General features: G+C 32.8%; 2 protein-coding genes and 1 long non-coding RNA gene across 4 annotated transcripts in view; 1 reads left to right on the plus strand and 2 right to left on the minus strand.

Annotated features, from left to right (window-relative positions):
- LOC106677082 (33 kDa inner dynein arm light chain, axonemal) overlaps positions 1-8745 on the minus strand; it is a 9532-nt gene extending 787 nt beyond the window's left edge. Inside the window, exons 1-6 of the mRNA XM_067052538.1 lie at positions 8708-8745; positions 8396-8606; positions 6340-6444; positions 5933-6065; positions 4481-4626; positions 2543-2740 (exon numbers count right to left, since the gene is read on the minus strand). Of these exons, the coding sequence (XP_066908639.1) occupies positions 2543-2740; positions 4481-4626; positions 5933-6065; positions 6340-6444; positions 8396-8606; positions 8708-8745 (831 nt within the window). The remainder of the gene's footprint in view (positions 1-2542; positions 2741-4480; positions 4627-5932; positions 6066-6339; positions 6445-8395; positions 8607-8707) is intronic.
- LOC106677073 (KICSTOR subunit 2) overlaps positions 6340-10803 on the minus strand; it is a gene marked incomplete in the record, with an annotated part of 24657 nt that continues 20193 nt past the window's right edge. The window contains 1 exon segment of the mRNA XM_067052534.1: positions 6340-6444.
- Positions 8974-10803, plus strand: part of LOC112210782 (uncharacterized) — a 7496-nt gene continuing 5666 nt past the window's right edge. The window contains exon 1 of one of the 2 annotated variants that reach the window (XR_002945299.2): positions 8974-9168. This is a non-coding gene — a long non-coding RNA (uncharacterized lncRNA). Of the gene's footprint in view, positions 9169-9546; positions 9810-10803 lie in introns of those variants that run through there. The other variant, XR_002945300.2, reaches the window with a different exon arrangement.

The following is a 10803-nucleotide window of genomic DNA, read 5'->3' on the forward strand; positions in this document are numbered from 1 at the left end:
GTGGAGCCCCATAGCTCAATTGCGTATGTCCAGATAGAATAAAATATACATAATTGTTTCTGTACAAGATATCCCAGTATACATGTTCACCAATCTTAACCTCTGTAATTTTTTTTATTTTCTATGAGTCGTAAGGGACCCCTAACAGGTCATTCGGAATGGCAGTAAGACGAAAGATGAACATTCAGATGGTCATCGTTTAGGGTAATACTGATGAATAAGGAGAAATCTTTCAAAATTTCAGGAGGAGGGAGACTGCGAGTACTTGGATCACTTCATTCTTGCAGACAAATACCAAAGCAATGGACATACCAACTTTCTGTTATTACAAATCGAAAGAGACATTGCACAAGTTCATTACTGTTAAATATCTCTTGTATAAGTAATCGTCAGGCGGGTGATAATCGAGGGATCCTTATGATTCAAGAGATGGGTGTTTATGACCTCAGGGTTTTACGCCCTAAAGCCCCAGCCAACAACTTATGATTCAAGTCACTCACGTCAGTCTGGCTTCTGAATGATGACTGCCATTCCGAATGACTGTGTAGGGAAAAACATAGGAAGTGGTTTGTGGTCTATCTTTTGCTGATTTTCCAACCTTATCCAGTATTTCTCTAGTGCACCTAACTCAATAATTTCTTATGAGATGGAGTATTTTTTTTTTATTTATACATATCTTATTAACAAATGTACTTTTAAAACAAATGCTAAAGGATTAAGTAATTTCAGAATTCGTCCATTTCTGAAAAGAACCTGTCATAATGAAATCTTCATCATCAGGACGGCATTTGAGTCTTCTCGGTTGGTCCAGAAAATTCAAATAATGATGAAGGATTCTTATAAGAAATTCGATAAAGAATTTTTTTCTTTAGGGTTTTTTTCCGATTTCCACACAGTTTACAAGATTTCCCGAACTTTTGAAATATACTTCATATAAACTGGGTAGTAACAGCTTAGGGCTAAGTTTGTTCATGTCTAGTGACTAAAGTTTAATGCTTAAATGAATAAATTTAGCAATTGCTGGAAGATATAAAGGAAATGACAGAGAGAGGTAATTGGATGCCGTTTGTGGCCGAGGGATTCAAGACGTCTACCTTAGCGACCTCGAATTAATGCGGTGCCGGTTCAAATGTGGCCTGAGGGTCAACTTTATTTCGTGGCGGTCTAAGGGAATGAAAACCTGGACCTCATAACCCATCATGCTTAAAATAGGGTCGTAACCTGTAGATAACTCCTTTCCCCTCCCACTCCTCCGTATGTCAGAAATTACCAGGTTGAGAGTATTAAAAAAAAGAGATAGAGATGGAAAGGATTGAATTTTGGGAGAGGAGGAGTTTGAAAGAACCAATGATGTATTCAGAGAAGAATAGCAATTTGTAGAAACCAATAATTATATAGATTCATTGGACAATATTAGGGGATGGAAGGAAAACCAATCAGATTTAGACAAGTTGGGAAGAAGGTGTCCAAAAGGGAGAGTGGGATATTCTGGGAAATGTTTGTGACTCCGTTGGAATTGGCTCTAGAATATAAGTTACATATAAAATTGTTAGATAGATGGCAGCATGCAGTGGATAGACAGTTAAGGTTCGATAGTCACCTTTGTTAGGTGGTCCTTTGATCTGTGATAAATTAGATACATATGGGTTTCCTACATACCTTTATAGAACAAACAATAGAGCCTGCCCTCCGTGTTCCCATGTTGACTCGTAAGGACATGTCGACTACATGTACTTTATAGAATAGTATCATATGCATAATGGCAATATTGTTTCAAAAATTGTTTATAATAGCAATGCATATGTTATGACCTGAGCAAATGAAATTATATTCAAAAGCATTGTCGACTTTAGAGGAATGAATGAATAGTAGGGCACCTTGTATTTCAGAGTTGTATTTTTTCCCATTTTATACTTACAATATCTTGTATTTAATTTTTGAGCTAGACAGGAAACTGCGCGTAGATTCCGACTATTACAGCACTTACTAGATAAACGGTCTAAACTTCCAACTCGTTACAATAGACTGATCTACATGACAATAATAAGGCCCATCTGGACATACGGAGTTGAGCTTTGGGTCTCCACAAAACCTTCGAATTCTTCTTATATCCAATCCTTATAATCCAAGATCCTTCGTAAAATCCTCAATGCTCCTCATTTTGTTACTAATAAAACCATCCATAAACACCTAAATGTTCCTTATGTAACCGATCTAGCCCGAACCCGATATCATTCCTTCTATTATAAACTCCCTAACCACCCAAACCCACAAGTTTCTAACCTTGCTTCCTCTTCCATTCCTGGCAATCCTCCGAGGCACCTGAAAAGAAGATGGCCTCGTGACCTTATATTGTAAAATGTTTTTAAAGTTCTACTGCTGGGTAGTTTCTCTAAATGCTGTATCATACCATTATCATTATGTCATTATGATCAAAATTGCTTGTATTTTTTATACAGTTGTAAACATCAATAAATAAATTAATAAAACAATTGAGCTGATAGCAGATGAAGTTATTTAAGAACTTTAATATTTTCCTCACTTGTAAAGCACGGTTAGTCTTTTCATAATGTTCCATTTTTTCAATATGCAATGCTTCCAAGAGATCTTTCTCTGCGACTGCTTTTCTCTCTTTTTCATGAACAGATTTCATCGCATTTTTCTTTTCAGCTTCGAGACGTTCCTTTTCTTCTTGTAAGTTATTTATGACATCTTGTAATTCTCTACGTCCTTGTTCAGCCTAAAATTATATACAATTATAACGTGAAACAACGCTGAATTGGATTTAATGTCTCGAACAAGCAGCCCTGATGAAGGCTTGAAATTCTGCCCGAAACGTTGAATAGGTTTTTACTTATTTATGTTCATCACTGACCGCACCCCCTTACCATCTTCTCTTCATTATATAGAGACAATGATTCGCTTAGCTTAACTGATTGCATGATACTTCAAATTGGTTTTTAAGGTGTACTACTACATCATAGTTGCTACCATTAGGACAGAGTTGGGCAAAAGTTAGCTATAACTAACAACTAAAAACTAAAGCTAAATTAGCTGTAGTTGTTTTTAAAACAAAAACTAATTGGTTAGTTGTTATCTGTTTGCTCATGGCAAATTATTATAACTAAATTAGCTATTATCTGAAATAAACGACTTTTTTTTTTTGGTTATGAAGCGTTAACTATAGCTAAACCTAAGTATTTGTTGGTTTCATCCACAGTTTCAACTACAAACTAAAAAATAAGATTGTAATAAAAAAAAACTCAAATACAGACTTCGTTTTAACTTTTCTTATTTCTAACATATGATCATGTTTACATTTTCTGTGGCCATTTTTTTTTTCGTTTCCTTCATTAAAATCTGCTTCGTACTTTATTTTTATAGATTTTATGATCGCGCGCTTTTGAATCGATTTATTTTAATTTATGAGCCTGCCAAATATAAGTAGGGAGGATAAAAAATGGCTGATCTCAGAAAACGTTAAAAAAAAATAAATAACTTTTCATTCGGAGCTCTATATGTTTAAAACTACCTACAACAATTCAAAACCTAAGAGAACATCAACTAAAATAGAGAAAATTTGCTAAAACATGAGCCCTAATTGAGCTATTTACGTTCAACAGTTCCTGATATATAGCTAGTGAAATGTACTATAAAGTAGTTTATAACGTTTATATTCGTTGGAGTAGTAGTTTTTATGATATTTAGCAAAATAAATTCGCAAAATGTTGATTTCTAGTTTTGGGACAGACTTTTTTGGATTTATGAAAAATAATATCTCAGGTAATATTAAACGTAAATATGTCTACCAGCACTCGAATTAAACCTAGTTTAATGTGCAACGAAGTAGTTTATTACACTTTTCTTCGTATAGATAGTAGTTTTCGAACAAGAGTATGAATTTTGCACATGAAATTTTGTCCAAATCAATTTATTTTTGCAAATATCATGAAAACTACAACACCTACGAAGGTACGTGTAATAAACTACTTTATGACACTTTGAATGTTGTTGATAATTTTAAGGATATGGAGCTCCGAAAGAAAAAAATGTTTTTTTTCATGTTTTGAAACAGCCACCATTTTGTATTCTCCCTGTCTATACTTGACATACTCATCAATTTTGACTAGTAATAATACATGTACATTTTCATTAAAGTAATCAAAAATTGTTGTGAAATAACTGCCTTTTTTCACCCCATTTCTTGTACAATAAGCTAATACCTTATGGAGTCAAGTTTTCTTCCTACGAGGATCTTCGTTGAGTATTCGTAAAACTCGCCAATTCACTTTCTAGCTAGCAAACCTAACCTATTGAAGATGCATTGTCGATACTTAGTAATGTAGATTACTTCACTCCCGATTGACAGTGCCTCTTAAGTTCCGTTCCTGTTTGCTTAAGTTCCGCCCACAAAGTTCTACCTTAACTTGTCAAACTAAAACTTGGTTAAATAGGCATAATTAGATTTTAATAACTTCACCTCTAAAGCCTTCTTTAATCCATATTGTACGCTGTTTTCGAACAATGCCTTATAACACAATATCGTCATGGTTAAATCGTCCCTGACTTTCAGCAGAAGAAGACCCAACGGTTCGTCCTGGATGATTATCTGACGGGTCAATTCATCTATAACATGAATAATAAATAAATAAATAAAATATACGTATTTAATTTTTCTGTTGCTTTTATTAAAAAATCTTGTGTGGTGTTCGCATTGTAATCGTAAGCAGCTTTGATTTACCTCCTTAAATTAATCCTGCCGGACTATTTCAATGAGGATAAAACCTAGTTAATGTTATAGAGTACTTAATTTCAAGTAAATTTACCGAGTTTAGTCAAGATCTTTGTGAGGAGAAGTTTGTAGGGGGTACGGTCAGTGATTCATTTATTATTGCTAACGTTTCGGTCAGAATTTCTAGCCTTCATCAGTGCTAAGAACAAAAAACAAGATAACAACCAATGAATAAAGGGTATATTGAATTTTGAAAATAAGTAACATATAGATACATAAATAGTGTTAACAGACATCAATAGTTCAATTGTTATAGTAAGTTAAAGACCGTATGAGAAGATTAATATTAAAATTAAGTAAGAAGAAAGAACAATCAATAAGATAATAAAATAAATATGAAAATCAAGTTAAAAAATATAAGTACAAAATGACACAAATAAGTTAGTGTAACCTATTTATGGTGCCAACGTTTCGGCTAGAGTTTCTAGTCTTCTTCAGGGCTAAGAAAAGAACAAGATAACTACCACAGTAAGTATAGAAAATAAAAAAGAAAGTATAAACAGAATAACATAAAATGAATAATTTTACAAAATATAATTAATAAAATGAAGTGATGAGAGAAGCGGAAAGTGGGTGAAATAACATAATTAAGGAAATGAAATATAAATTAAGTTATATAATGCAAATAAGTATGAACGAACATATAAGTTATAAATAATTTAAAAATTGAAATATGAAATGAAAAAGAAAATTGAGAGGAAGAAAATATATGTAACCATAATAATTGATAAAGAGGCAAAATATAAGTAAAGTATACAATAAGAAATGAATAGGGAAAAAAAAATTTTTTTGAAAACACCAATAACAATATAGTGAACATAACTTATAACTTATATATTGATTTGACGAAAAAGTTGCTATAACATCCCAGGATTAAATCTGCCCTAAATATGTAATTTCAGTTTCTTATGACTTCAGTTTTTAACTAGGCTGTTGAAAAACTATTTTCCGAGACTTATTTAGAGGTTATTTGGACTCAAAGGACCTCAAAAAGTATATTTGCATCGAAAAACCTAATTCGAAATTGTTTACGATTACAATACTTCTCCAAACTACATATTTACAATGTCAGTAAGTGAAAGAAAAAGATAATAATATCCATATTCTGAAAATAATATTTAATTATAATTTATCTTTTACCCAACAAATCCGTATGCAGCTTCCTGCGAACATCACAGATACCATTATCTCTCGCATTGAGATCAGTCATCATCTTGTCCAACCTCTGGGACAGCTTAATTATGTCTAAGCGTTTAACAGGTTTGTGAGAAATCTGTGGAACATTCCAGACATTATCCAAATTAATAATAACCACAAACCAAAACAGTTAATACAAAGTATTTTGAAAATGAAAGTTTATAAGAGTTTGTAACGTTTGAAAGAAGAAGAACGTGGTTTTATAATGTTTGAAAAAATACTCAAATTTGGCTTGTTCCAACAAAATTCAAAACAATTATTAAACTAGCGGGAACATGCGTTAAGGGTTTGGAACGGAAAAATCGTACTGCGCATGTGCCCGCCAATTTATAATTACTGAGACATCATACCATTTGGAACCAGTTGATGCCATTTTCGTTCCATTCACGCGGAGGAAAAGCACCATTAAGCAGTTTATCTAATCGAGATTCTTTTGCCTCTGCTCCTTCGCCTCCCTGTAATTATTATTTTTCAGTTATGTACTTTCTAAATAATGATACATATAAAGGGCGTAACAGGATAAAGTCGACCAACTCCGGGTTGTGATTCAGCACCTCGAGTATAACTTTTTTTTTTTTTTAATTGATAGATTTATTTGTTGATAGATATTACAATCTGCCACACAGTTGTGGGCAATAGGTAATAGTGATGAATGATCTCATACATACTAAAATAAAAAAAATAAAAAAAAAATAAAAAACTCTCTTAAAATATATACAAACAAAAGAATAGACAAGATGAACATAATCAAACTATCTGTATGAAAAATAAATAAATAAAATAACATAATGATAAAATAATATATACAATATTTACACAATCGACCTGAGGATCCCTGAGCCCACTCTATCCCCCACGTGTGAGGGGTAGAGCAGAGCTCAAGAGATCCCAGCGCATCCCTCTCGCTGGTAATGAGCCAGTGGAGACTGAGCAAGTGCGCTAAAGCCGCAAACACTCAACTTGAGTGGAGAATCTGACCATTGCCAGAACTCCAATTGTCCATTTTTATTTTAATAAGTCTCTTAGCCACTGCCGTTTCAACCTTCTAGGTGGGCTATAGGGATGGGTGGAACTAGATAAGGTTTGAACCAAGGATTAGGATGGTTGGAAATCGAGTATAACTAAAAATATTTCTTGGCCCATGTCTGATTCTCAACGATAACGCTAGAATCTCAGTTTTAAGTTAGTTTTTTCAACTAACACTACTTTTTTTCATTAAAATAGAAATATTTCCTAAGTTATTGGTTCTACAGCAAAATTAAAACACCGTTAGAAGCATCGTTAAATTTATTTTTAAAATACTAGTTACACAAAACGCAGAACTAATTTTTAATCCCAAATTGTAAAAAAAAAAAAAACCTGAATATAGAAAGGAAGGGGAAGGTGTGCTCTGATGAATAACATATGCTATCTACAATTAAAGTTTAGCAATTGTAATTGCGATTTTGAAGCATCTGAATTTAGATAAAAAGATAATTATTATGACTAATACTTGTTACTTTCATAGTTGTTACCTTAAATTCGTTATTTTACTCACATTAAATCACATTTTTATCTAAATTTTGATGCTTCTAAATCACAATTAAATTCACTAAACTTTAATTGTAGATAGCATCTGTTATTGATTCAGTTCCTTTCTTTATTTAGGTTGTTTTTACATTGAATTTTATATTACATTACAAATTGAAAGGTAATACAAAAAGTGAGTATACTGTTGGAAAGTTTACTAAAAGGATAGGTTTTAGAGCAATTTGCAAAGCTTAGGCTAAAAAATTTATTTCCGTGCGATATAAATAAAAATTTAGCATTTATAAATTTTTTTAAAATATCGATCATTGTAACAATATTTAATGTAAGCAAATTTAATGATCTCAATAGAGATTCTCGCCTTACGGTTGAAAATTGGACATGGGTCGAGTAGATTCTATTTTTTATACTCGAGGTGTAGACTCTATCCTGTTACACCCTGTATGTAAATATATAATTCTTTGGTAGTAAAATAAGTTCGTAGCGTTTTTCAATATCTCAATTTAATCCTCTCTGTGTTTATAAAATCATGTTTCCTTGTTCAATATTGTTTACATATTCTAAAAAAGGATTAGTTAAGGTGCTTTTAGGCATCAGTTTTAACCGAGATTCCTTTTCTTTAAGTGGTATTTTGCTTGCTCAAAATGGAAGAGAAAAAAAATTATTTTCGTCATTTAATAATTTTTTATTTCCGAAAAGGAAAATCCGCTTCACAGACGGTTAACAAAATTTGCAGTGGGTATGAGAAAGCACCGTTTGTAAGTGTTTTGCTTGGTTCAGAACCAGAAATTTTGACTTGGAAGACGCAAAGCGCTCGGGTCGTCGTTCAACTGTTGATGACCAAATTCTAGCATTGGTCGCAGAGATCCCTCACCCTACGTCACGGGATATCGCAGAGCTGTATCCAGTTGGAACAATTAAAGGCAGCGGTTGAGCAAAAGCGTCCAGCATTGGCAAATCGCAAATGCATAGTTTTCCATCACGATAACGCCCGTCCTCACGTGTCTTTGCAGACACGGCAGAATTTATTGGAGTTTGGCAGGGATGTGATCCTCCACCTACCCTATTCACTAGACCTTGCCCCAACTTTCTTGACGGGAAACACTTTAACTCGCTCTAAGACTGAAAAACGCACATAGACGAGTTCATTGCGCAAAAATCTGAGAAGTTCTGGGAGGATTAACTAATTACCTGAAAATGGCAACATCTAACTGATCAAAATGGGTCATATTAATTGATTAAAAATATTTACAAGAATCTGAAGTTTGTAATGAAATCACCAGTTAAAAACGCTACGAAATTATTTTACAATCCAATAATAAAAAACATTTAAATGTAATTATAATTATAATAAATGTTCATTGTAACAGTTATTCATATACTCATGAAAATACCGACGTTTTAATAGATTTATTGGGCACTTCCGTAGTAGACCTGCAGAACTAAATTTCTGTCGTAGTTTATCATCTAACAATTTATTGTTATTTTATAACAGCTTTAATTGGATAACAGTTGTCGAGTTCCAGCTACGGTCGCTCAAAAAGGATTGACTAACATTTTAAGAGGATATCGAGTCCAGTACGGTTTAGTTTATTTTTCAGGTTATAAGCCGAAACACCACATGTATACTTGTAGATGGGTTGATATAATACGTAAGTATCTGATAAATTTATTACAATGTCATTATTTCAGTGATAAAATCATTGTTATTCCTACCAGAGCCAGTAGAAAGTAAAAATCACTCAAAGTGTTCAATGGTGGTTAACGTTCATTAGTGAAAACTGATTGAAGATGATAACGATCAACTTTTACTACTTGTTTCAGTGGAGGTTAACCCTAATAATCAGCTTTTACTGAATTATATACGCCAAAAGGCAGAGGAAGAACTGGTTATCTTTCAGGTTATAATATACAGTTGTAAATTTCAATAAAGATATTAAAAAAACATTTATCGGTAGGGATTAAATACTTTGTTTTAAATCTTGTCAATTAACTTTAGATGGTTTATTTTCTTTTTCACAACACACAAATATAAGTTTACAAAGACATTATATGTTTGGGTAATTCAATTAGCAACTGTATAATAAAAATTCTAGAACGAAAGTTGAATGTATAGGTTATGTAATACTATACCTTCGTACTTTGCCGATATTTACGTTTCCTTTTGTTTCACCTAAAATTATTTTGTTCTTTTTTTTTTTACTAAAAATAGTGTAAATCGAAAGTAAAAGCCGACAAAAGTGAGTCACAAGCGTGTGGAAACCAACATTTGTTTAAGTAGCATTTGTACTAAGTAAGTCTTTGATTAGCGGTAAACGGTACTTATATAATCACTGATATGTATACTACACAAGTGTTGTCTTTACATATTGTAGAGCAAGCTTTTATCATACCATAGGTTTTCTGTCCACCATTTTTCGTGGAGTTTTCCACTTGAGAAGGCAGTTTTCATGATTAAAAAAATTGGTTGGGCAACTAGGAGGTATATTTGCTGGTACTTCCATGGTTAAACTTGATTTAATATTCTATAGAATAACACATGATTCTACCATTATAGTTTTGATTAGAATAGCTCTCACTTAAATTTCACAAAATCATAGTTTTATATCATATTTATATTAGACGTTCAACGAAGCTTAAATTTTTAATACTTAGTAATATCAAATTCTCACTGATTTAATACATCTATTATTTAACCCATTAGTAAGTAAATAAATTCTACACTCTACCATGGAATAAGTTATGTTATTTTGAAGTTTACAATTATAAGGGTTTTCTCTGAATACCCAAGATTATTTAATGATAAATAAAATTTCTTAAAATAAATCAAACACTTCTCATCATAGAACGATATTAAGGAGAACTTTTAGAATCTCTGTAGCAGTATAACCAATAACCGAGATTATGATGTCTGTGAGAGAGAGAAACAACTAAGATTTTCAGCACTACTCATCAAAGCGTACTCTTTATGGTTTTCGGAAATATTATCGAATACTTTAATTTAAACTGTGAGATAATCTTTACCAGAAGGCCTCTACAATACGTGCTCAAACGGGTAAGGTAGCTGGTTTGAAGATGCATGGACACGGGTGGCATCCGTAAGTCCTGTAAGGATGATAACTCTGCAGAGTCCTAGTCCAATCGCGAAGAGAAATACAAGTCCTGACTGGATACTAGCCGCAGGTCCTTGTAGGAAGGAAACTTCGTTCTGAGGGTACTAGTCAGCTGGCACGAAGGGGGATAAGTACTGACTGGGTGCTAGCCGCAGAACCTTACGATAGGAGAGA

Source organism: Halyomorpha halys, unplaced genomic scaffold (assembly GCF_000696795.3).
Source record: "Halyomorpha halys isolate HHAL.00 unplaced genomic scaffold, Hhal_1.1 Scaffold86.1, whole genome shotgun sequence".
NCBI lineage: Eukaryota > Metazoa > Arthropoda > Insecta > Hemiptera > Pentatomidae > Halyomorpha > Halyomorpha halys.